General features: G+C 48.1%; 1 protein-coding gene across 5 annotated transcripts in view; it reads right to left on the bottom strand.

Moving 5' to 3' along the window:
* Positions 1-10,521: 10,521 nt before the first annotated feature.
* The window catches only part of RASGRF1 (Ras protein specific guanine nucleotide releasing factor 1), a 107,359-nt gene continuing 90,428 nt past the window's right edge, over positions 10,522-27,452 (bottom strand). For 2 of the 5 annotated variants that reach the window (XM_077128550.1, XM_077128555.1), the window contains 4 exons: positions 24,727-24,806; positions 18,856-18,973; positions 17,763-17,831; positions 10,522-11,023 (listed from right to left, as the gene is read on the bottom strand). In XM_077128550.1, the coding sequence (XP_076984665.1) occupies positions 10,931-11,023; positions 17,763-17,831; positions 18,856-18,973; positions 24,727-24,806 (360 nt within the window). In that variant the 3' untranslated portion in view covers positions 10,522-10,930. Of the gene's footprint in view, positions 11,024-13,680; positions 13,938-17,762; positions 17,832-18,855; positions 19,033-24,726; positions 24,807-27,452 lie in introns of those variants that run through there. The other 3 variants (XM_077128551.1, XM_077128554.1, XM_077128552.1) reach the window with 3 other exon arrangements.

Below are 27,452 nucleotides of genomic sequence, written 5' to 3'. Positions count from 1 at the left end.
GTGGGGTTCTGAGTTTCCTGAGAGCTGGCAGATGTCTGGTGCTCCTGGGGTAAGGAAAACCACAGGATCTTCAAGACACCCTGTTCTCATCACCTTTCAGAATTTTGTCCTCTCTAGTAGGCCTCATGCTTTAATGGCCCCACTTCTAACACACACACACACACACACACACACGCACACACACACACACACACATTTCTCCAGTCTGCCCTCTCTCCCTCTGACCCCTGAACAAAGTTCTTCTGAGCTTCCTCTCAAATTCTTCTTAAGATCCTTATAAAAACATCACAAATAAAACGACTTCACATCTCTCACATGCTCTGTAATTTTCCTCCCAGCTTACGTATTGCTGAGTCCAATCAAGACAGATTCAGATATTGTGATCTCTGAGGATTGGAGACAAGTGAGAGATGCACCCAATTTGATGAAAATTCATTTGGTCTCCTCTGCTGTTTCAGTTTGGCTGTCAGGCTGGGCTCTGTCTGCACTGTGATATGCTCAGTGATCTGCTGTCTTCGTGGCATGTAAGTATCTTGATTGGTTTACTTTGGATGTTGATTTCCTTCAGTTGTCTACAGCTTTGTATTTGCAGGATGGTTGTGGAGCAGGATGCGGGGTGCCCAACAAGGAGGTGATGCTTTACAGGACGGGTATAGGCATAGGTTGGGGACGCTACACTCGTGCCTGTGAGCATGGGGTGTGGGTCTCGGGGTGTGGAGGTGCAGTGTAGGGGCTGTGGGTATGGGGTGCAGCTCAGGCAGACCTTGGAGCACAGGAGTAGGTGCAGTGTGGAGGACACAGAGAGTTCTTAGCCCCCGTCTCCCAAGGGCTCCAGGCTTCCTTTTGGAAAAGGGCTCGTGAGGATGTTTGCACCAGCTGGACGGGTCTCTGGTTCTGTGCATCTCAGTTCTTCAGCTTTTGCAGCTAGGACCTCCCTGTGTGGTGTAGAGACCCCCCAGGTCATGTTCACCCTGGAATTGCCATCTCAGTTGCCTTCCCATCCCTGCCTTAGCTGTTCCTTGGAGCAGGGTGAACTCGACCTATCCTATTCCACCGTCTTCCCAGAACCCTGGGTCCAGCCCTTTTGCAGTATTTTGTGCTGTCCGACTCAAAGAACCTTTTTCTTTTTTCCCCATCAGCCCTGCCCTCTCTCTGCGGGACAAAAACTCCGAGTACCTTTAGCACTTTTTCCAGGTTTATCTGAGCTGGGAGCCTATTTTTAGTAGTCAGAATTTGTTAATTAATCCCACAATTGGAGCTTGGTTGTGCTCAGCCTCTGCTGCTGGTAAACCCTCTTTCCTTTCTTCCCTGGGAAGTAGCCTGTGAGGGAGGGTCACCAGCTCTGTGGCTTGGGGGACTCACGGTTTTGGGGGTGGCTCACAGCTGGGCCAGCTGGGCCAGACTGGGGTGCACTGTGTGTCTGGTCACAGACGTGGTCCCAGCAGGTATTCTGTACTGTTCCTGGCTATTTTACTAGCTGCTCTGAGGACAAATTAAATCCCACTCCTCACTGCTACCACCCTGCCTCCTGTTAACCCTTGGTAGATATGTACCCCTCAGGAGTACTGAGGCAGGAGGGGGGGACAGCAAAAGGCAGCAAAGGAGATGAGAGACTCTAGGCACCATGGCCTTTACCAGAAGTTGAGTTGCCCAGGGACACTGCCCTGATGGCTGACATTTGGGATTGTTTCTTGTCAGGGTGGTCTGTGAGCCTCTTGAGTTCTGGCAAGGACCGTGTCTGCTTCCCTGGTGCCAGGGTGCCCCTGAGAAGTTCATTTAGGAAGGGCGGGTACAGTGCTGATGTCCTGGCCTCCCTCTTGGTCCTATCGGGGAAACATCACGGAGCGTAGTTGTGTGGAGGGCTGCCCGGCTCCTGGGGACACACTGGAAAAGATGCCCAATCCTTTGCAAACTTTGGTGTTAAAAAGGTGTGAGTTGTGGAAATGGTTACTCCAGATGTCAACCTCACTATGGCTACTGGGGTGCGGGTTTACGGAACTGCTATGGCCATCAGACTCTTGGAGCTTCTTCTTCCTCAGATCCCTTGGTCTCGACCCTCTCCTTGCCTGCCCCTCCTTGTTGTGTTGGGGTCTCCCTAGACGAGGGAGCTAACACTGTGCCATCTTTCAAGGCCACTCACTGCGGGTTTGTCGTATATACATCCTCTAACTGTCACTTTTCTCAACCTGTTCATCCATTTTTCAGTCCTATGAATTGTGAAGATCCCAGGTCCTTGGGGTCGCCAAGCTCTTGACCTTTCTTACCCGCTAGCAGAGGGTTAGACGTTACGTTTAATTAGCACTTACCAGCAGGGTAACATCTCCCACCGTGGCCGAGGAACGTGAAGGCCAGTGCTCCAAAAAGAAGGCGGGGGCAGTGCAAGGGCTCGTAAGGATTTAGGACAAGGGTGAGGACAGAGTTTCGGCAGTGTCTCCTTGCTGTCAACAGCGATCGAGGGAGCGGAGCATCAAGTCTCTTTTTCGATACCATCTGTACATTCTTCCACCCCCACCCCCAGCTCGTCTGATGACCTTTAGTGTCTGCCTGGTCACGTCGGCGGACAGCTGCAATGACCTGCTGTCAATATGGAGGGGCATCCCGGGCCCTGCATCTCTGCAGCAGCCCAGCTCCCTTCCGTGTAGTGCCCCTTGTCCTGGGACACATTTTGCACCCCTTCATCAGTGCCCACCATCTTTTCCTTGCTCTCTCCCTTCTTTCCTTTAGAAAGTCCTCCAGTCATCAATGTGACATACCTTTTTCCTTGCGTCTTATTCTTCCAATATCTTGGAAGCTTTAGGGGAGACACCTCATTCATCATTTTCCATATTCCAAGGAAAAACGACGATCCCTCCTGAAACATAAAAGATCACCATTGGAGTATCACTTTGGACAACATTTGACTCGTCATTTTCTCGGCCATTGGCTTGAGAAGTTGAGGCAAAGGTTTACAGCAGCATGCTCTGTTATCTAAGACCTTCTGAAGGAGTCGCTTGCTAAAAAAATGAGTCCTCAGGGCTGCAGTTTACCCTTATTTACGAAGGAGTTATGGAGAAACTACTTGTTTTAGTTTGCTAGCTGCCGGAATGCAATATACCAGAAACAGAATGACTTTTAAAAAGGGGAATTTAATAAGTTGCTAGTTTACAGTTCTAAGGCCGAGAAAATGTCCAATTAAAGCAAGTCTATAGAAATGTACAATCAAAGGTATCCAGGGAAAGATACCTTGGTTCAAGAAGGCCGATGAAGTTCAGGGTTCCTCTCTCATCTGGAAGGGCACATGGAGAACACGGCGTCATTTGTTAGCTTTCTCTCCTGGCTTCCAGTTTCATGAAGCTCCCCTGGAGGCATTTTCCTTCTTCATCTCCAAAGGTTGCTGGATGGTGGACTTTCTGTTTCGTGGTGCTGCAGCATTCTCTGCTCTCTCCGAATCTCTTATTCTCCAAAACGTTTCCTCTTTTATAGGACTTCAATAAACCAAGCAAGACCCACCCAAATGGGTGGAGACATGTTGTCACCTAATCCAGTTTAACAACTGTTCTTTACTAAATCACATCATCCAGGGAGACGATCCAATCACAGTTCAAAATATACAGTATTGAACAGGGATTATTCTACTTTTATGAAATGGGATTTTGATTAAAACATGGGTTTTCTAGGGGGCATACATCCTTTCAAACCCGCACACTACTATAAACAATATATGCCAAGAGTGCAAGTTTTGGGTCCCATGTCTGAGTTCAAGCCCTTCCTCTCCACATGCTCTAGCAGTGTAACCTCGAAAAAGATACTTAAAGGGTTGTGCTTGGGTGGGCCACGGTGGCTCAGGGGCAGAGTTTTCACCTGCCATGCCAGAGACCCGGGTTCGATTCCCGGTGCCTGCCCATGCAAAAAAAAAAAAAAGAAAGAAAAAAGAGTTAGATGGTTATGCTTAATTTCTTAAAGTCATTCAAGGATAAAGACTGTTGACTAATACTTAAAATCATTGTGAGGAACTCAATATTATTAAATGTCAAGTACCTGGCTAAATGTCTTGACTTAATAACTATTTATTCTACTTTTACTGAAAAAACCCATAGAACAGTTTTGTACCTTCAGGGAAACTACAGAAGGCTCTACTAAGTCTCATTTTTTTCAGGTCTTAGATATCACCAGCTTTTCTTTAACAAGCATTTATCTATCTCTCTATATATTACGGTAAGATTTTATTCTAATTATGATGTTGCTAGCCCTTACATGTAGTAAACTAAATTCTATAGGATTCACTTTCTCATTTGTAAAATAAAATAATGAAACTTACCTGATGAAGTATTGTGAAAATTAAATGATGGAATGTTTCAATAACTTCTGCCATTTCTTAGCATGTTAACAGTGATCCATAATGGTGTGTGTTCTGTTTTTTGTTTTTTTGTTTGACTCCCTTTCTCTATGATTTGAAATAACAGATTTTTAAGAGTACATTTTAGTTTATTTTCAAATTATTACTTTTACTTTGTTTTAAGAAATAGAATAATGATGAAAGAATCACAGATATTTAGAAAGATTACCTAATTGTAAAATAAATATTTCAGCAATGTAAAACATTCTTTGTTCTTATTATCGTCACAGCCACTTAGACTTATTGTATAATTTTAATATACCCTATAATCTGATTCTATTAAAAGTTGATTTGCTATTCAAAAACTAGAGATTTTTGATGCCACTCTTCTCAAAATAATTTTTTGTCTTTGAAATTTTAGTTTTCATTAAAAATAGGTTATTTATGTCAACGCATAATGAGTCTAATAGCAATAGACTCATTATGTGTTGACATAAATATTAATTAATAAATCAATTACTAATTAATTAATTAATAGTTATTAAAAAATTTCCCCCAGTTTGGGTTTTGAATATAAAGAGCAGTAATACATTAACATTGTCAGATGACATCCACATAAACCAAAGCTCTATAGGGTCCTCAAATTTCAAGAGTGAGGGGAGTCCTGGGGGCCAAAAAGTTTGAGAACTGCTGGCCCAGGATGGTGGCAGAGAAGATGAGGAGCTTTTAGCCTGCTTGGGAAGATAACAAATGACAGTTGACATTTTCTGGACCCAGAGACTCTGGAAGTGGGACATGAGGGAAGGGCAGGAGCCGGGGGACCTCTGATGGCTGGATGGGTGCTGCGGCTGGGCAGGAGCCGGGGGACCTCTGATGGCTGAATGGGTGCTGCGGCTGGGCTGGAGCTGGGGGACCTCTGATGGCTGGGTGGGTGCTGTGGCAGGCCCAGGAGGGGTGGAGAAGAGCCTTAAGGTGAGTCCGGTTCAGTGGAGTTGGTGGTGGCTGTAGGACATCCAAGTGGGGTGGTTGACCTTTGGGGTCTGGAGCCTGGAGGGAGGTCTGGGTGGAAGCTAGGAACGTGAGAGGTGTTTCAGAGGTGAGTCTCCTGAATTTGGATGGGTGGTGAGCTCCAGCAGGTCAGGGACAGGGTTGGCTTCTTGCTCTCTTGATATGCATACCACAGGAGCTTAATAAATGCTTGGAGCTTGGGTGGGTGTGGGTGGCGCCTTCCTATGCGTATGACAATGACCACCTGCTTCATTAGTGTGCCTGGGCGGCCGGGGAGCCTCCACTAGGATGACGGTAGAAAACAGACTGTCGTCATCAAACAAGGGGCGCCAGCAAGCAGCCGGGAGGGGCAGCCAGATGCCAACCAGCTGGCACCACTGGCCCCAGTCACACCGAGGACTCTAATGGGCCAGGTGCCATCTTCCCTTTTTTTTTTTAAGATTTTATTTTCAAAATTTTAATTGTTCTTTATAATATTTGACCCGTCAAGAGAATCTTCTGATGGCATTTCCATTTTTTTTCATTTTTTTTATTAATTAAAAAAAATTAACTAACACAACATTTAGAAATCATTCCATTCTACATATGCAATCAGTAATTCTTAATATCATCACATAGATGTATGATCATCATTTCTTAGTACATTTGCATCTATTTAGAAAAAGAAATAGCAAGACAACAGAAAAAGAAATAAAATGATAATATAGAGAAAAAAATAAAAATAAAAAATACAAAAAATATATATAAAAAAACAAAACAAACAAACAAAAAAAAGCTATAGCTCAGATGCAGCTTCATTCAGTGTTTTAACATAATTACATTACAATTAGGTAGTATTGTGCTGTCCATTTCTGAGTTTTTGTATCTAGTCCTGTTGCACAGTCTGTATCCCTTCAGCTCCAATTACCCATTATCTTACCCTGTTTCTAACTCCTGCTGGACTCTGTTACCAATGATATATTCCAAGTTGATTCTCGAATGTCGGTTCACATCAGTGGGACCATACAGTATTTGTCTTTTAGTTTTTGGCTAGACTCACTCAGCATAATGTTCTCTAGGTCCATCCATGTTATTACATGCTTCATAAGTTTATTCTGTCTTAAAGTTGCATAGTATTCCATCGTATGTATATACCACAGTTTGTTTAGCCACTCGTCTGTTGATGGACATTTTGGCTGTTTCCATCTCTTTGCAATTGTAAATAACGCTGCTATAAACATTGGTGTGCAATGTGCCATCTTCCCTTTGTGTGCTGGATTTTACAACTTCGTCATGGAGTTGGGGTGAAAGACCCCTTAAGAACCAACCACCTGGAGGTTCAGTGGTAGAATTCTCACCTGCCATGCAGGAGACCCAGGTTTGCTTCCCAGCCCATGTGTGTACCCCTTCTCCCCAAAAAATTTTTCAACAAATGGTGCTGTAATAACAGGATAATCACAAGAAATGTGACCCCCACTGTACAGCATACAAACTAACAAGACAAAATAAAAACCAGAGCACCCCAACATGAATACAACAAACAAGCTACGTAGCCACTCATACCCAGCCCCTCTTTATGAAGCAGTAGTCTCTAACGTGCAGCAGTGCTACTTCCTTTCTGGAATTAGAGACGTTGTAGATTCCACTTAGAAACGGGCACACAGCCCTGGAGCCCTACTGGGGCCTGAGGCAAAGGAAAAATCAGTAATCCTGACCCTGCTTTTTATGTAACATTTTGACATTTGGTTCCTCATGGGTTTTTTTTTTTAACATGAATTTGAACTTTGTAAAGCATTGCATTAAAATATTATTTGTCATTACTCCTTGGTCTTTCAGCTCTCCTTTAAATGGTATATTGCAAGCTGGATGTTTTGGCGACGTGCCCGGTGAGTCACCAAACCTGAACACTTGCCATGTGCCCTCAGAGGAATCGTAATCTCACAATTTATTTAAAGATGGGTGTCCCAGTTTGGCATCTTCCTGGTTTAAGATTAGATGACCTGGCCTCAGTCAATTTCTGTCACACCCACCCTACGTGCTTGTCCTCATGCTACTTATCACTCTGCCTTGGGTAACATTAAATTTTTTATCCACCGCTCCACCCACAAGAATGCACGCAGGGTTGCTTTGTTTACCACTGAGTCTGCAGTGCCTGAAATGGGGCCTGATACCAGGTACCAAGAGGAACAGCTAATGATTATGAAGCATGTGCCATGTGCCAGTCTCCTCGTGTGGTAGCTCATTCAACAACAAAACCCTGTGAGGTGGGCGTCATTGTCCCTGTTTTGACAGATGGGGAAATGGAGGCATGGAGAGGCTACGTAACAGGCCAAGGTCAGGGGAAGCAGGGAAGCAGGGAAGCTGGGATTTGAACCAGGGCAGTCTGGCATTTTCAGGCACTACTGGCATTTGGGCTGGATTGTTCTGTGCGGTGGGAAACCCCCTGGCATTGCATAGTGTTTATTTAGCAGCTTCCTGGGCCCTACCCACGAGATGCCGGGAGTTCACCCCCCTCTCTGTAACTGTAACAGCCAGAAACATCTCTAGACATGCCCACATGTCTCCTGGGGGGCAAAGTCGTCCTCTGTTGAGAACTACTGTTCTGGAGGGTTTTGCTTTGGAGCCCCCCTGCCTTCCTATTTTGAACAGATGGAGAAATACATTGAGTCCCCATCTCTGGTGCTGCCATCTCTTCAGGGTCTGCTCACAGCAAAGGAGGGGCCTGGGGGCTCCATCCTGAGAAGCTGGCGGCAGTCTGGGCCCCTCTGAAGTGGGAAGGCCAAGGGTGCCAGGGGGTGCCTCTAGTGCTTCTTCCCCAAGAGCAGAGAGAATGGGGAGCAGGGGAGGGAGCAGCTGCGTTCAGCAAAGGTCTGCAGCTGCTAGGCCTTGCCTTGGGGAGGTGGCTGAGGCCAGACCTGAGCAGCCCTTGAAGGAGAGACGGTCAGAGCAGTCGAGCAGTCTTTGCTTAACAAAGCACCTGTCCTCATTGTACCCATTTGCACCCCATTCACCCTCCCACCCCCTGACGATTCTGTGCTAAGCGCTTCATTTACATTAGCTCATTAAAACCTACCCTATGAAGAGGTGCTATTTGCATTCTCGTTGCACAGATGAGGAAACTGAGGGTCAGCAAGGATTGGTGTCCTGGCTGGGCTCACTTGGCAGGTGAGCAGTAGAAGCTGGCAACCAGAACCAGACCCTGTCTCTACAGAGCCCTCACTTTCTCCGCTCTACACCCCCTTTTGGGACTCCGAGCACGAGGTGGGGGCTGGGGGGCGGGTGGGAAATGCCTGGAGGAAACCGTAAGGCGGTTAAGGTGGGCCCCTGGCTGCGGGTCACATGCCTCGAGCAGGCCTCATGTGCTCTGGGTGGGCCCTTTATGGGTGGTTGTGAGGATGCAGCTGCTGTAGGAGGGGGTGGGGGCTCCACCGCAGGGCCCTATGGCTCCCCAGGGTGCTTCCTCTGCAGCCACACAGCATCTCCTCAGTCTCAACTGGCCCTACTCCTGCGGCCGCCCTCTCCTCTCTGGAATCCCTTGCTCCTGGCTTCCTTGAGCTTGATTGCCTCCAGCCTTTCTCCAACCGTTTGCACCGAAATGAGCATGCCAGCATTCCCTGGACACGGGCGTTCTCCGGTGTGTCTGGCCTTCTGCCAGGACCGTCCATGCACCCCGCATGCCCCGCCCCATGTCAGTGGAGCTCTTCCCAGTCTCCCCACTGATACCCCCCACACTGGCCTTTCTGGGACAGCGGGTCTCACGTGACTGTGCTCCGTCTCTCTAGCACCTTGAAGATGGCTGCAAATCCGTTGCTCCTGTTCTCCTTCTCCGGGGAGCCTCATTCCCCTCCCCTGTCATGGTGCTGGGCTGGGTGACTGGTCTGGCCAATGGAACACTGTGGGTGTGACGTATTTGGGTGTCTGAGGCTTGGTCCCAAGAAACCTTACTGCTTTGACCTGATTCTCATGGCCATACTGTGAGAAGTCCAAGCCACACGTGGCCGTATGTGGCCATTCCAGCCTATGGCCCCCACGCAGCTCCCCACTGCCCAGCCATAAGCGCGCCATCTTGGATACCTGATCCAGTGGAGGCTTCCACCGAAGCCCAACCCAGCTGCTGGGTGACCGTAACATCCCGGGAGACTCCAAATAAGAACCCAGTTGACCCGTAAAACTGGGAAAAATAATAAACGCTGTTCTTTTAAGCCACTAAATTCTGGAGCAGTTTGTTCCTGGTGCAATCGATGATTGGAGCAGGCCCCCTCACCTGTCTGTGAGGTCCCAAAAAGCAGGGATTCGCATTCTTGTCACCTCTGCATCTAGAGCTCAGTAAGGAGCAAGGACGCAGCAAATATTCCTTGAGTGAATGAATGAAACACATAGAAACTCCCTGTTCACCCTGAGATAGAATAGATTTATTAGCAAGAGGTAATCAGGAAACATATATTTTTACAAAAATGGAAACTTTTTTTTTTCCCAAACAAGCTGTAAGTTGAAATATTTTAGGACTTGAAATAGAATTCTCATACCACTAGGTATTGCTTACAGCAAAAAGTTGTCTGTTTGTTATAAGTGGAGCATGCCTGCCACTTTTGAGTTAACCTGTGTTTTCTATACTGTACAGTGTAAAAAATACATGGTAATATTCACAGAATAAGCACTACAGTACTATATTCCTGCTAGAAGGCATTTAGACAGGACTACAGTATATGCAATAAAAACACTTGGTTATTGGTTTTCTAATTCTACAGTGTGGTACAGACTCAAGCATCTCAACATAAGCTTAAAGTGACCGTTAGGCGGCTGAAAGAGTAAAAGTGACATTTTTGTGTCCCAACTTCCAGTGCACCCCGGCCGGCGGCCGGCAGGAGACGACGCGCCTGGGTGTTGTGACTCAGTTTCCCCTGGGAAATCCTAGGGCCTCGTCTGGTTTGTTCTGAGGCTGCTATTCATGCTACCTGTTGTTATTCCTAGAGCAGGGAGTGACGTGGGACCCAGATGGGACTGCAGCGAGGGTGCCGAGAATGGCACGGTTCTCAGCAGAGGGGACCCCCTCCTTTCCAGGTGCCTGGGAGATGAACGGAGAGTTTTCAGACCTGCGATTTTTTTGGCTGAAAAAGCTGCTTTGGAAATCGGCATCACCATCAGCGGAAAGACTGGTCAATGACCGGACTTCAGGGTATGGTCTGCCCCTCCCCCTCCCCCTCCCCCCCACCCCCTACCCAGCTCTTAACAACTATATGGAACATGCCGGGAAGATACCTGGGTGGCCAACTCAGCCCAGGGGCCTGGGCTGGGGAAGGACGGAAGCAGGATTGGTACCTAAGATTCATGTAAGTGCAGGGGCTGTTTTCCCTTCTGAGAAGACTCAGCGACCAGGAAGGACAGACTAAGAGTGCAGTTGCTTAACAGAAACAGGCACTGCAGGAGACGGGGGTGGAATGGATTGGCGAAGTCTTAAACAGTGCAGAAATTCATATTCCGGTTCTACAGGAATCTAAGAACAAGAATGGATTTGTGTTCTTGGAGAAGCACGTACTCAAGGAGGAAATCCAGAGAGAGACCAGACAAATATGTACAATTTCATAGAGCAAGTGTACACGGGAGTGGCTGCGTCTGGGCTGTGCAGCTTCAGGTTGGAAGTTTTGGTTCTATTCGGAGAGAAGACTCGTAGAGGCTTTCCTCATCCATTACAAAAGATTGGTCCAGTAAATACTGGGTTACCTGAAAAAAGGAAAAAGAGAGTAAGGAGGGGCAGGGTTATGGGCTCTCCAAATTACAATGGAATTTGGAAAACGGATGTCTCACGGGAGCCAGGCACCCTTCCTTATCTGGGGGTCACGGTACGTAAGGCAAAATCAGAGTTAAGCAGTTGTTTTGTCTTAATATTATTATTTATGAACATCTTAATATTAATATTAAAATCATATTTGGACAAAATTACCCTCGACTGCCAATTCTTTGGCTGAGAACTAGATGGAGTGTTCTGAACCCATATTTCATTAACAATATGTCTAAAATGTCAATTGTAGAATCGGGGTGCTAAGTGGATGGGTTTTCATAATTCTTTCAATGTTTCTGTATATTTGAAAAGTTTCATAATAAAAGGTTGGGAAAAACAGATTTAAATATCAGGCTTATGCAGTACTTTGAGATGGTCGCCCCAAGAGAGGCAAGTGGGAAGTGAGGCTGCGTGAGGGAAGAACCTTTTTTCTCCCCACGTTGCCTCACTCTGGGGCAAATTCTTAGAGAGGAAAGTCAGAAGAGTGACCTGTATGACTGAAATTATCCTCTTTCCTCCTGTTTCCCCCTCCCCTCCCCCTCCAAGTGTGCTCTGCTGAATTCCTGCGCATTAGATGTGCAATGAGAGGTCCCAGATGGCATCTCAGAAGGTGCCCTCAGTTCCAATGACCTTCTAAAGCTTATGTATTTGTCAGCTGTATGGAACTGGGGGTGCATTTTCCCAAAGAAAGTCAAAGCAGACAGGAAAAAAAAAATTACATTTCTTATTACACGTTTGAGAGTCTTCTGATAGCTGCTTGACAGAAATCAAGTCTTTGTGGCTTGAGGTTTTGGCTAATTGATTATCTCTGCTTCTGTGAGAGGCGGAACCTGTTGCCAGGTATGCTTGTGGCAGATAAAATGGTTATTAGAGCTGATAAATGGCCCAAATCCAATATCTCTGGGAAGAGATCACAGTCTAGGTTAACCCATCCCCACTGATAATTTTACCTACCATGTGAAATAAACCAGTCTTTTAAACCTAGCTAGTAGGTTCATGTGAACAGCCCCTTCCAGAGCACAAAGCTCTCCACTCATCCAATTCCCTGGGAATCAGCTGTGCCAGCCTGGTCCTCTTGTTAGTTCCTTTCACACACCATGGTCAAGATCTGTTTTCCTGAGAAGTTTTACTTAAGTGTGAGATGGCTGCAAATACCACCCCTAAAAGCTGTAATGGAAGAAGTCCAAAGAGCAGTTACATATATTTGTACTGCATTGGAGCTTGAAGGAAAGTATCAGGAGAACGGGGCAGGTCACTTTTGAGACATCTAGGGGAGTGATGTGATCACACTGTCTCCTGGACAAATGCCCTCTCTGGTCGATGTGGCAACTCTGTGGCCCAGGCTGGAGGGTATCAAGGCATTTTCCTCAAATAACAAACACAGCCCCCAAAATGCTGATGGGTCTTAACAGTACTTTTTACTATAGAAGAGATGATGTGACAACATTAATTTTTTGGAGGAATAAAAATCCCATAATCCTACCATCCAACCTAACCATTTTAATTTTTATGTGTGGTCTCCAGTTCTTGACTCAGACAGATTTTTATATAATTATAACCATGGAATGGACATTTGGGATGCTTTAAATTTTACTATTATGAAAACTTTCTATGTTTCTATAACATAATTGTCAATGTTATAATGTTTTGTAGTTGTAATATTGCATCATTTTGCATATGACATTTTAATTAAACTCTTCCCCCCGCTGCTGGATGTGTGATGATATTCATTCTGTAATATATGAATATAGCATTTCCCTCAATTGATTTTTTAGCATAAATTCCCAGGAGTGGGATTTCTTCCCACATTCAAAAATATTTCTTTCAAAAGGCTGTTTTGCCAATTTCACACTATCAGTAAATACAGTACTGACCTTCATTTTACTTTAAACACTCAGATGTAATAAAATCTCTTTTTGATCAACTTGATTCTGATGCACAATTAAGTTTGAAAACCGCTGCCTTTAAACACATCTGCTCTTTCCTCTATGTGCCTGCTGGCCTGGCTTTCCAAGGGCCAATGATCATCTTTTCAGCCTCACTGGGGCCCACACCAAGCCCTCAAAATCACCTTGCTCAGCCAGTCCCCCGCTCAGTGAGACAAGAAACCTACTGCCCCTCCAGCCTGTCCGAGGACCCGTAGTTCATTGCATCAGACAGCATTATCTTTTAAAGTACTTTTACAAAGGTTATCACATTGAATCATCAAAACCAGCCCAACCCAAGTTGGAATAGAGTCTCACTTCACTGGTGATGTGGGTAAGTGATTTGCAGAGGTACCACAGCTCATGAGTGACTGTGGCAGGATTTGAAGCCAGCTTTTCTCCGGTAGAACAGAGAAGCTTATGGGCTCTTGGAGGCAGGGTAGGGTGTGGTGCAGGGGTGCTGATGGAAGGTGAGATGCTGCAGAAGGAGGAAATTGGGGAAATCGGGAGACACTGAGGAGTCTCTGGTTTGCTGCTGTGCATTGGTGGAGGGAGAATGTCAGTTTGCTTAAGCTTGTCGGAATGCAATACACCAGAAATGGGTTGGTTTTTATAAAGGGGATTTATTAATTCACTTATAGTTGTAATTACAAGTTACAATTCTAAGGCTATGAAAATGGCCAAATTAAGGCACCAACAGCAGGATGCCTTCACTCAGGAAAGGCCGACAGAGTCCGGGGTTTCTCTGTCACGTGGGAAGGCACGAGGTGATGTCTGCTGTCCTTCTCTCGGGCTTCTGGTTTCAAACAGCTCCCTCAGCATCTCCAAGTTTGTGTGTCTGAGCTTTCTCTAAAATGCTCTCCTTTTAAAGGACTCCCGTAAGCTAATTCAGACCCGCCTTGAATGAGCAGAGTCGCATCTCCATGGAAACCTAATCAAGAGGTCCCACCCAACAACAAGTCAGCTCCCATAAGGCTCAAAGAACACGGCTTTTCTGGGGTCCACAGCAGCCCCACCCTGCATAAGGACCTGTCATCAAAACTGGTCTCTCACCAGCTGGTCGGCCCCACTCCAGTTAGTGCTTTTAAGTCCATGGGTTCCATTTTATTTAACTCACTGTGCATTAACCCTTCCAATGGTCCTGCCCTCCTGCCCACCAGATCAGGACTATTCTTTTTATTTTTTTATTTTTTATAATTTCATTCCTTTTTATTTTAAAATTAATTTATGTATTATTTTCAAGTAACATTTTTATGTAGTTTAAAAGTCAAATAGCACTGAAAGGGTCATAAAGAAAACAGCTTTCCTCTGTCTTGTGCCTCTATGCCCTGCAGTCTAGCTCCCTAGAGACAACTATTGGCTCATTCTCTGAGCGTCAACCTGTCCAGTACAGAAACCACCTGCCACCTATGGTTACCGAGCACCTGAAAGGTGGCCAGTCTGAATGGAAATGTGCAGTGAGTATAAAACAGACACTGGATTTTTGAACATTTAGTATGCAAACAAAAAAAGAATATAAATAATAGTAATAGTTTTTATGTTATGTTACCAAGAAGTTAGGAATTAACAAATGATTATGATTACTGAATCATTAAATGGATATTTCTTTTTACTTTCTAGTATATTAGAATAGCCGAGGGAAAATAGCTGAATGACCAAACTGTAACCCAGCTGTCTTAATCTTTGATAATGATTGTATAACTAATAACCTTTACCTTGTGATTGTAAAAACCTGGTGACTGGGCATATTTGCATCTTCTAATCATGTTCTTCAACTTTAGAGTTTTATTACAAAAGATAGCCCTAATGTTTATTAATGAAAGAACCTGGGTCAGCCCAGAACTAAACCAATTCCTAAACTATCTTGCTAAGCAAAACTGTATCTAACCAAAATTGGCCTGCCTGACGTGTGCAGTAGCTTAGACTTTAAGCTGTAAGTGACCTATACCTCATTATAATACTAAAACTCTAACCCATCAGCCTATTAAGGCTGCCATTTTCTCACGTACATTCTGTGACCAAAGCAGGTGATCGATCTGTGTATTCAATAATTGGATCATCTCTGACTTTGTCATCTCAAGCCATGGTACTCATTATCTTAAAACCTGTCCATCTTCTGATCCTATACAACCATCAGAGTTACTGCAGTTTAGGGAGACAGATTTTCAGGCCAACAGGCCATCTCATCTCCTGCTCTGTGCTTAGCAGTAAACTCTCTCTTGAAACCCCGGTATGTTGGGAATCGGTCATTTGAGCACATTGTGCAGGGAAGCCCCTGTTTTTGACTGGTATCAGCTATGGGTTGAAATGAAAATATTTAGGATATAGTCTGTTAAATTAGATATATTAGTATAGTTAATATCTTCTATTTCTTTCTTTTTTTTAATGTAGCCACTGGAAAACTTAAAATTACATGCATAGCTTTTATTATATTTCTAGTGGACAGCCCTATTTTAGATATTTCTTCTGTTTTGCTATTCTGTATTGTTTGTTTTCCTATCAACTTTTTATTTCAAAAAATGTAAAGCACACAGAAACAGCATATATGTGTAACCCTTTATTTTGGCTGAGCCACTTCAAAATAAGTGGCATGGCACTTACCCTCTAAATAAGATTTTAGGATTTCTCCTAAAATCAGAGATATTTCCCTATATAACCACAACATCATTACATCCAAGACATTTAACATCAATACAACATTATCATCTAATAGATGCACCATATTCAAGTTTCTTTAACTGCCCTCCAAAGAACCTCTATAGCTTTTTTTTAAGATCCAGAATCTACTCCACATTCACATATTGCATTTAAATGTCATGTCCCCTAGTCTTCTTAACAGAAAGAGTAGCCTCTGCATGTCTGTCTTTCATGACATCGACATTTTCAGCTGGTGGCGTGCCAGAGCTGGCCCGTTCAGCTTCTGCCAGCCAGTTGTCAGCATTTGATCCCTCCCCTGGTCAGTAGCTTGAAATCAGGCCTGCTGGGAATATCTACACCATGGAATTCAGCAAAAGCTGCAAATCAGCACCCCCCTGCCCCAAACACACACACTTCTCTCCCCAGAGCCAGTTTCACGTTTACCAGCACACTGCCAAGGTCAGACCAGAACACTGCATAGGAGATGTTGTGTCTCGTCATGCCCTTTATTCATCACCCCAAATCCCAGGATTCCGTGACCCCCACGTCCCCTGGACTCTAATCCCTTCAACTCTAGGGGCCTTGAGCTCTCTCCACCCTCCATCACCCTCCCTGCTCGACTTTCCTCCATGGTCATGCTAACCACGTATCATATATATATTTTCCTTCTTTGCTCATCCATCTCCCTCTAGAAGGCAGGTTCCCGAGGAACAGGAGTGGCCTTTTTGCTTTGTTCACTGCTGTGCCCCAGCGTCTGGTATAGAACCCGGCACATTATGGGTGTTCTTGCTGAATACTTGTTGGATGAGAGAGCAACGCAGAAGTGGCCCAATTCATTAACCTGCAGATTTTCCTTTTCTAGTCTGGCTATCAGCTACAAAACAGATGAGTTCATAGGACATGGCAGAAAACAGGTAGATTCTTAAAGGACATATCTGTCACAGACTGAAGGGAAAAACGACACAGAATTGATTTGCCTGTTTGCTTCGGGGGGTGTCTGGAGCTGGATGTTTCCTGAACTGCACACTAGATGAGACACTGAATGGCAAGCCAGTAGATCTGTAGGAAGTTTGGGAGCTCATGAGCAAATCTCAGTTATTTTATTCATGAAATGGGGCTAACAACACAGGGTTTGAATAGTGAAATGAGATCTGGCATGACAATCTTTTAAAAAGGCAAATCCAGTTACGTGACCTCCCTTGAAAGCTTGCACGGCCCTTGGGACAAATTCCAGACCTTTCTAGGGGTCCACGAGTCCCACCTGGTCCGGCCTGGCTGATGCTACTGGAGGGTCTCCGCACGTCTCAGGTGGGCCCTTCCTGCCTCGTGCAAGCCTGTCTTTCGTGCCCTACCCACAACCAGGATAGCTCCTCCAGGAGTCAAATGCTTTTTCCTCTAGCGTGAGCTTCTCAGGGCCCCAGATCAATGCAGGGCAAGGGATTCACGCTCCCAAGGCACTCACTCTACCTGTGTCCCAGAAGTACAGGGCATTACTCTGGGGCCTTGCCTGTAGCAGCAAGAGACTGAACCTAAATGCCAACGCAGAGGATTGGTTATATAAAGGGATTTCTCTGCAGCAGTAAGAAAGAACGAGGAAGCATCTCACGTCGCAATAGGGAATGCTCTTTATGATATATTCTTTATGGGAAAACAGAAGGATGCTGGGCAGTGCACACACGCTATGCTATAGTAGAGAAGTTTGCTCCTGTTTGTGCGGACCTGAGAAATTGGTGACACTGTGGCCTTTGGGAGGGGAGCTGGGAGACTGGGGGCTTTTTGCTGTGCGTCTGTCATATCTGTGAGTTTTCTGCCTCGTGAATGCTATCCTTGCACAAAATATGTTATAAATCCTGTTCCCTGAGAGTTCTCCCACGCCTTGGGGGAAATCTGATCATTTTCTGAACAGCCCTATGGCAGGTCAAATCAGGCAGGAGTTGCGAGATTAGCACAGGCCAAGAAGGGAGAACTCACCGACAATCCCAGGACAGAACAGCGAGGGCTTCTGTGTTGGGACCACGATGGAAAAGGGAAGTAGCTGGGTATGGAGGGAAAAGGAAGGAAAGCGGGGCAGACAGAGCAATTGAGAAAAAGCAAGTGACCAAAGATGCTGCCAGCTTACCTTTGCTTGGTGCTCTATTTTGTAGGCAGTTTGTTGAAACTGGCGAATCTCTCGGATAATATGGGATATCTGTGGGAAAGAGGGAGAGTTTTAGAAGACAATTTGCTCTCTCCGTGCCCACTCCCACCTTGCAGAAGAGAAGGTAACAGGTAAGCCTGAAGACAGTCTCTCAATTTGTATTTGTGACCTCCTGGAGGACCCCACTAGGGCATCATGGTTTTCTTGAAGCCAGCAGTCTGCTCAAGGGCGGTACCTGTCAAGGCCCTCTAGGGTAATTATGCTACATGATTGAGAGAAAACAAATGTCCTTTAATCGTCGCATAAGCCATCCAACATCAATGTGACAAAACCCTCTGACTCTAGCAAAATTTCGTCACCTGCCACTTTCTAAACACTTCCTGTGTGCAAGACAGGCTAGGCTGCTCAGGGGCTGGCACTAGCACAGTGCTTCACATTTACATTTGAAAAAGAAAACTTATCAAACAAAAGCTCTTGTGGAAGCCCAACATACATGACAGACAGGCCTTCTGGCTGAAGTGAGAACTGGAAAGCAAGGCATGGCTAGAAAACCCACTCTCTGCTCAGAGGCGTCTCCTTGTTCCCACCCCCAGGTCCTAGATTTTGGGGAGGAATATTTGAAAACTACTTGCTTGGGAAGTGCTGCCCATGAGCTAGTGATTTTACTGTGGCCACCGCAGCAAGTGTTTATGCGAATGCCAGCCAATGGAGAGGACAACGTCCTCTCCCACCCCCCAGCCTGGCTGCAGCCCAAGCCCAAGCCTGGAGACCAGAGCAAACAACGGTGAGGGCCTCAGACTCCCACTGACCAGGGCTGGACCTGGCTCTGCCCTTCATTTGTGGGGTGACCTTGGCAGGGTCCTTGACCTCTGCTCAGCTGTACCTCCCCCCACTGTCAGGGTTGAAGGAGGAAATGCATGTAAAACCGTTAATGCTGGTTGGAGAAGCAGGTTCAGGCTCCCGAAGGGGTGCCCCTCTCCAGCTGGCTCGGCCTGGCGGGCGGAGCTTGGGTGGTCCCAAGGCTTGAGTCTGGGTTTTGATGCCCCCCGTCCCTGCCCCGCTGCTGGAAACGCACCATTCTCATCTTGGAGAAGTTGACCAGTCCGTCCTCTGTGTAATTGGGCGTCCCCTCTTCAATGAAGGCCAGGTCGGTGAGGTACATTCCCAGGTAGGGGACACACGGTGGGTCACAACTTTAAAGCAAATGGCATCAACACGTTTTTTTTTTCCACTTAGGAAAACGAGCTTCTACCTAGAACAGAACACCCAGCTTGCACTTTTTTGCTCTGCTAGAGGTGAAGGGCTCTCAATTCACCAGGAAGACCAACATGCTCCTGGGTCTACGGTCACTTCTCCGGGGCTGGGGAGTACTAACGGGGCCTCTCACACGGGTCGGGCCTTCTTGGACAAGTGTCCCTTCCCTCCCGCAGCCAGGAGGCTCCCCTCTACCTCTGTCCTCCGTCCCAGATGGGGTCCCTTGGCTTTGATCAAGCAACTTGCTGTTTCCAGCACCCCCCACCCCTTCCTGTCTCTCCACGAAAACGCCCATCCGAACCCAACCCCAGAACCAGCTCCCAGGAGTTTTCGTCCTTCCTCCATACCTGCCAATCATTAATGGCCACCCTCTCCAGCCCCCTTGCTTTTTCTTGCTCGCAGACACCTAACCTCTGCTTTCCTTCAGCTGGCCTGCAGCGACGTCTACCCGTGACTTCCCCTCCTGCCCCGTCAGCATCTCCCACCCACCCAAACACCAGGCTTGGGGCACCAGACTGTTGCCCTCTGAGATCACCTCCCTGGAAGTGGCTCCTGGGAGGGGCTTGAATTGGGGGTTCCATGATTGGTGATTCCTGATACTGCACTGTCCTGGTTGACTGTGCTTTGTTCTGGTGCCCCTGGGAGGAGTGCAGGGTGAAGGGGTGATTCTGCGACAGAACCCAGCAGCCTCTGGGTTCTGGCTTGTTTAGTCCTTCAGTGGGACTCCCTGCTCTGTGCTCTCTGCAGCCTCCTCTCAGCTCGGCACACAGAAGCAGGGGGGAATTGCCGCTGGCAATGCAGGGGACCCTCATTTCCTGCCCACCCCACCTTTGTCTCCTGGGGACGACTTGGCAATACTGCCACTCTAGTGGAGGTGGGGCAAGGAGAGGCGGTAGACCAAGGACAGAAACCTGGCTTGCTTGCTGTGTGACCCTAGGCCAGTTCCCTCCCTCTCTGGTTCTCAGGTTTTCCTTTGTACAATGGCACCAAGGCAATTTTACGTGGTCTGAGGATTGATTTGAGATGATGCACAGATATCATATTAACATTGATTCACATGGTGAGACACATGTTTTCATTTTCCCCGCTAGTGCTCAAGGGGAGAGGCTGTGTTGGTGGATGTTGGCTTCTGACACTCACCGCGTCTCCCCCAATGTTTTTCCTTTTTAAATAAACAGTGACAGGTCTTCAGATTGGAGTGACGGCAAATAGTAGTATCTGGCCAGAATTTCATAACATTGTTTTGTTTTCACCACATTACTGTTTTATGATAACTTTGCATTTTTGGCAAAGTAGGCTGCTTTTCCATTTACTGTCATGCTCTAAAGTTTTCTTTTTTTGTTAAAGGGAGCTAAGTTAAGGGAGACTATTAAATGAACACAAAATACAGTTGGGTACGCAAAGTCACGAAGGAGATGGCCACCGACAACCTGGGAAACAGTGGACAGAATGGTTTTCAAACTATAGCTTTTGGGCCTTTTGTGGGTACTGAAATCAATTTAGTAGGTTTTGCCCAGATTTTAAAAAAAAAGAGAAAAAAAAGAAGTGGATTAGAACAGAAACACCTGAATTCATTGCACAGGATAAGGGTAGAATGTTTTGTGAATTTCTGTTCCTGTTACATTTACATTTTTATAGGCTGCTTGTAATGCCAAATGTATTTCTTACTGTGGGCTGTGGTCAAAACAAACAAAAAGAATAACCCCAACCCTAACCCTAACCCTAACCCTTCTGGCCCTTACACGTCTATGATTGTCTAGGCCCAGCTTTTTATTTTCTCTCCATCATGCTCCAGGTCTGAGGCACAGAGCTTGGGGGTCTGGAGGAGAGAAGATCTAAGATCTCAGGGCCTGCTGGGTGGCCGGTTCTGGGCGAGCCCTCCGCCTTCAGGTGATGGCAGGTCACCCGAGGGCTTCAGGATCCTGTTCCTGGACAGAGGGGGACGGGGAGGCTGCACGAGATGGAAGGACCCTGGCTATCTCGGAAGGGCTTACAGGGTGGTCAACCCAGACCCGTGAGAACCTGGAAGTGGGGTTCAGGATGGGCTGCTCTGGTGCCCGAGGTGGATTTCCCAGAGGTGACTTCCCGATCGACAGGTCCACCTCGGCCCCCGAGCCCAAGGCCTTCCCCCTCCCAGTTCCCTGCCTTCGTAGTGGGGGGAGGGGTGTAGGGAGGCTGAGCATGGTTGGGGGCTGCCACAGCTGTGGTGGGGAGGAGGCACCTGGAGGGGAGAGGGTTGTGGGGAGCAGAAGGAAGACCCCACTGTGTGGGGACTGAGCCACAGCGAGGAGCTGACCAAAAGGGGAACTGTGCTGGGAGCTTCGTGCAGGCAAAACATCCCACTTCTGGCCGCCCCCTGCTCTTCCCACCTGGACATTTTGGCCTCTTCCGGGGGCCCGGACTCACCCTCGGTAAGGAACTAGCTAACTGAACTGCTCCAGGGTGGCCCCTCTTTTGGCAGCGCCCTCAGGCTGCTGCGTCTGAGGCTTCAGGGAACTGAGCAAAAGCGCCCCACCCCACGAGTCTGAGAACTGCTCTGGTGTTCGGGGCCACAGCTAGATGGGAGGGTGTCAGCAACTGGTCACACCCGGCATCCACACAGCCTGGCCCGTGGTCTGGAGCCCCCAAACCTGATTTTTCTCTCTACCCAGAAATTCCTGGTCATGCCAAGTGGAGTCACCGAGATCAATGATTCTCTGCTCTTGCTCCTGCAAGCAAGATGTCCACCGCTCCACAAGGCATGTTCCAGTGACGAGCATCCATGCCCATGGCCTTTCTCCCGTCTCTGCACAGCCCGGCTGCCTCCTCCTGATGAGCCTCTGCTGGCCCTGATCAGGGAGCGGCTCTCTTTCTCCCACGCGAAAGGCACCCGGGGAGTGGAGGGGATGCCAGTGGGGCCTGACTTCCCTGGGCTCCCAGTCCAAGGTGGTGCAGGGTGATTAATACTCAACATTTTGAAACAAAACAGAAAACTGCAATGCAGGAAGCAGAGTCCAATCCTGCTTTTGGCTACCTGGATGCTAACTGCTTTGTCGGGTCACTGGCAGGAGGCCAAGCCTTTGCTATACGGTCGCAGGCAGGGAGGGAAGACTGAGACAGCTGTCCGCCTGCCTGGGGCCCCTGCGGCTCTGGGATTCATGAAGTTCAGCCTCTGGACTGCATGCTGTTCATGGAAACAGCATGGGGACAGCTAGCTGAGTGGCCCCTGAGCTGCTAGTCCCACCCTTGATTTAAAGGAACAAAAAGGAAAAGTTTTTTATTGCATCAGCTTCTAACCCTTTTGAGGGTTTTGTTCCTTTCAAAAATCAAAGGCTTCTTAATCAAATTAAAGACAAAAGGTGCAGGTGTGCGAGTGTGTGGTGGGGTGAGATCAGACAAGGCTGGCAGATCCGGAACCAACCCCCGAATAGCTCAGGCCCGAGTCTCACTGCTAAATTTAGTTCTCAGCCAGAGTTGGCTGCGGGGAGCTGCGGGAATGCTCTGATGGCTGCAGCACTGAGAGGAGAGTGTGGGAAATGAGAGGAGAGGAGAGGAGAGGAGGTCACTCTCGAGGTTTCAGGGAAGGGGGCTGGAGGGGCACACAGCCAGGCTTGTAAGCAGGCCAGAGGATATTTAAGAGAGTGGCTGGGAGAAAGGAACGTAGGATGTAGGGTGAAGTCTTGGCTGGTGGAGGCAAGAGCCTGGATGCCGGCACAAGACTTAATATTTGAATGGTAGGCTGAAAAGGATGCCTGGGACACCTGGATGGGACTGTGCGCCCTCCTCCGGTCTCCTGGCCTGGCCGGGGACCAGCCATGCCCGGCAGGCTGCCATCTTGTTCCCCCTGCCCATTCCCCACAACTGTTCACGGTAGCATTGCTCGAGGTGCCAATCGTAGAGCCTCAGGGGAAGTCTGCCCAGGTTTCCTCATTCCCGTCTTCTCCCCCATGGTTTGGCCCAAGTTTCCAGAAGGCAAGCACCTGGTTTGCAAAAGGTCTTGGCTCCCAGATTGCCCCCAGGCCGACCCCTTGCCCTGGGCTGCAGGGAGCAGAGGAGTCTGGGACAGCTGACTCCACAGGCCCAGAGGTCACGTGGAAAAGGCGAGAAAGCCAGGACGGGGCCTCTGAGACAGAACCACAGGGCAGGGCAGGGCAGGCGGCTGAAGAAGCCATGTGAGCAGGCGGATGGAGAGGCCCCAAGGGCAAGTGGACAAGTTGGCGACAGCACGGGGTGGGGGGAGCTCCCCACAAGCACAGGCCACAGGGGAGCCCAGGCGGAAGCACAGAGGGGTGGGACCGCCATCTGAGGACACAAAGTGGAGACGGTCAAGGCAATGGCACACGGAGCTGGCGAAGGACAGACTGAGAACAGCAGGAAGAAAACGAGAAGAACAGGCAGACGAGGCTGGCAGGATGGATGTGAGGAGGCGGGAGGACTGTGTGGCAGAGCCACTGTCAAAAGCGGGCGGTTCTGACCTTCCTGGCCCTCAGGCTGGCCCTGCAGTGGCAGCGAGCATGGGATCCTTCATTGACAGAAGAGGCGTCCCTGCCTGGGTGCTGTAGGAACCTGACTCTAGGGGTCTCCCAGTCTCTCCAAGGTCCCCCGAGAAGCCAGTGAGGGGAGGGAGGCAGGGCCACCCCAGTGGACATCTGTTCAGGTGACCAAGGGGAGCAGCAATGGGGTCACAGCCAATGCGAGAAGGGCAGAGGCAGAGACCTAGCACAGAAGCCCAACAAGCATCTCATGGAGCGATAAGAGCAGATGCCACATTTCACTCGAGTGTGCGGCCACCGTGTGCACAAGTGGGCTGAGTTTTGGGAAGGAGCCCGAGGCAAAGCGAGAGAGCAGTGCTGGCGCTGGGGGCCAGCCGGGGCCCGGTCACTGCGGCCAGGTGTCCTCTGCCCAGCCACCATTCCTTGGCTTCCTTGTCTATGAACAGGATGGCTGAATCTGCCCCAGAGCCATGGTTCTCAACAGGGGTTGGGGTCTGGGGGGTGTGATTTTGCTCCCCCAGGGGACATTTAGCAATGTCCAGAGACATTTTTGGTTGTCACAACTGGGGATGGAGGAGGGTGCCACTGGCATCTTGAGGGGAGAGGCCACAGAGACCACTAAATATCCTATACTGCACGGGGCAGCCCCCGAGAGAATCATTTGAGTCAAACTTTCCACAGAGCCGAGGTGGAGAAACCCACACTTGCAGGGTCTGCTGATGGGGTTAAATGCACTTAAGGCTAGGAAAGCTATGTGTAAACTGTAAGGTGCTGTTTTTGGGAAAAGTGTCCAAGATGCCATTGTCTGTAAAATGCACTCATACTGGATGGTTGCTTCTCAAATAAAAAATCACATTAAATGAACATATTAACTTTAAAACATATCCTGATGTCCGAAATCTGAAATTGAAAACGATACATATATGCATTTTAGAATCCAGGAGTTTGGGATCCCACTATTCTCAGTATCAGTAAGCTTGCTGGAATTTCACCATGTTTCCTGTGCCTCCTCAGGGAAAGCCACTAAAGCTGTGGAACCTTTCTGGCAGACAGTGGAGGACAAAGCTGTCCCACCCTTGGGGTTCACAACGTCTAGGGGTCTTGTGGGTAGACAGACAGACAGACAGATCTCCTGTCCCAGCCAGGTGTGCCACGTGAATACTTCTGCAATGCGGTTCTATGCTTTACAAAACAACAGCGACAAAATGACACACACTTACTTTTTCAGAGCTTCTCTCAGATTCTTAAATCTGCCCTCTGATGACACAAGTTTTTGGAGCTTATCAATCAAAGCTTTGGTCTAGAAGGAATGAGAAGCATTTACTGACAGACAGCACACAGGGAGGCCCGCGGCTCTGGCCCACGCTCCGGCATGTTGCCCAAGGCTGGGGCAAAGGGGGGAGGCCCATGATCACCTTTCCCTGGGAGGGGCAGGGTGGATTCAGGGACTCCCTGCGTCTGGGGACCTGGAGTCACGCACGCACCTCTCTGAAATTCACAAGTGGCACATGGATTCTGGCCCTCAGAAAGCTACGAAAGACTCAGGTGGTCTACAAGGGCTTGGCAGGCAACTCTGAGGAGCCCACGTCCGGCAGGACATCATCATGGGCTTTCTCTTGACTACACCCTATGGAGGCGACGCCTTCTTGTACCTTCACTCTGACACACCAGGACCACCACCCAAATACGTGAATCACGAACAAAGGTGGTAAGTCCTCTGATCATCAAACAAGCAAAGGCCTTGATGGTGAAGAACAGCCCCACGGCAAAGGTTCCCCTTTGCTGAATTTCCAGGCCAGGCCCAGCCCACGCAAGGGTTGGGGCAAAGTTTCAAGGACCAGAGTTTGTCTCAGACCAGACGATCTCTCTGGGGGCAGTGGGTTGAGTCTGGCTTTGCTCTGAACACTGGGTGGCCTGGGGAAAGAAACTCCTTTACCACTGGGGTCCTCAGTTCTCTCATTTGTAAAATGGTGAGATGATTTAGTGATCTCCTTTCCAGCTCTTTCATTCAAAATTCAGAAACCGGCCAAGAATGCATACTGGAGAACAGCCCAAGGGCTGGCCGGCCTGGGAAGGAAGCTGTTTGGGACACTGGCTAAAGAGACCAAGCATAGGTCAGATTTTTATTTGAGAAGTCTATGCACAGAAAGTGACAATCTACTTCTTCATTCTGACCGAAGAAGAGATCGATGTATATTCTTCAAGGGTAAAGATTGGCAGAAGGTACCATTTAGTCCATTATCAAAGAGGAAAAGGAAGCTTGCCAGCTGGTGTGGACTTAACCTGATGAAAGCAAAAAAAATTGATTCTGGAACTGGTAAAGGAGACATGAGCCAGGACAGCACAGGCCACAGGGAGTCAAGGGCTAATGACAGCTTTCACCTGAGATGTCTTTCAGACAACTGGGAAAGTCTAGATGCCAGGTTCAACCTTGGCCCCAGGGTCTCAACCTCCATCCTCCACTCCATCTCCTTTCAGAGCTGTTCAAACGGAGACCTGCTCCCCTCTTTCCTTTTCTTTTCCATCCACTTGCAGAGGAATGACCTGATACGGCTCGAGGCCGGGTACTGGGGCTGTGATTAGAGACCCAGGGTCTGACTGGGATCTGTCACCCAGCCTCGTGTGCCCACAGGCAGGTCACCTCCCACCTTACTGGGCCTCCCCTTATGCATCTGGAAATGGAAGGGTAGGTCCGGGTGTTCCCTAAGGGCAATGCAGGTTCAGATAGTCTAGAATTGTGGATGACCAGACGCCAGCTCGGAGGGCCCCTGTGGCCAAACAACTCTGGGTCAAGTGTCACTGTGCCTGGAGGTTGTGAAAATGTAGAGAGGCTATTCTGGTTTGGGTTTTTCTGGATACACCTGGGACCAATCTGAGACTCTCAGTTGGGGACACCTTGCTTTCCTTCCACACATCTGTGCTTACTTGCCCTGTGTGTCTGCTCCTCCTAGGGCTGTGGCAATCTGGCCTAGAAGACGCAGCGGCTGCTCAAAAGGGTGTTGCAATTTGACCCCGTTCAAGCATCTTCTGGCTGGACCAAGAGCTTCCACCCACTGATGCTCCCTGGGGATACCAGGCCCTAGGATATGGGGCATTTCCGCTGCAGCATGGATATTCGTGGACAGAAGTTCTGGGACTCTTGGAATATGCAATTGATGCAAGGACACGGACCAAGCAAGATGCCTGCTTTCGAAGTCATATCAGACAGAAATATGATTACATGGCCTCCAAAATACCATCTTTGTCTTCTTCCCAAATGGAAGACCTCAGGATGGCCAAGACTGCTTCTTTTCAACTTCACCAGGAAGGTGAGGTTGGAGCACGAGGCTAAAAATATTGCTAGTCAAAGAGAGGATTCTGTCCCTAGTAAAATACAACTGTTACCTGGGAGAGGTAACACACAAAACCCTACCAGTATCTGTACCACCCTATGGAGACACATCATCAGATCCTTTCCCAAGAGAAAGTTTCACTTGCAGAGGGTGGGGAGAGGGACTGGAAGGAAAAGAAAAGGGAAACAGAGATTAGACATCCCAAACTGAGCTGGACAGCTTAACTCTTTTGCCAAGGGTTAGGCCAGACTAGGATATACTGTTTCTTGCATTATTTTTTTCTGCTTGGGCTTGAGGCCATATTTCAGGCCCTCTAAGAAATGTGGCCATTTTGGTGTGGGGCACCTATGTCCATGGAATACCTGCAGAGAGACAGACCAGGCCCTGGCCATGGTCTCCCAGAAACCCTTGGAGCCAGGATGCTGTGCAGATGTCTGACTACAGCACAAGATGAAGGTCTAGGAGAAGCCAGTAGGGTCAGCTCCTTCCACCGATAGAGGCCTGGAGGTTCCTTTAGAAGCACCTTTGATTGTCCGATGTGGCCAGCTCTGACAGGCTTCCAGGCTCCTATATGACATCTTAGAACGCAGGCCAACTTTAAGAGTCAAAGCCAC

This window comes from Tamandua tetradactyla, chromosome 14 (genome assembly GCF_023851605.1).
Source record: "Tamandua tetradactyla isolate mTamTet1 chromosome 14, mTamTet1.pri, whole genome shotgun sequence".
Lineage (NCBI taxonomy): Eukaryota > Metazoa > Chordata > Mammalia > Pilosa > Myrmecophagidae > Tamandua > Tamandua tetradactyla.
Note: the sequence above shows the minus strand (reverse complement) of the source record. Positions and strands in the feature narration are given on the sequence as shown.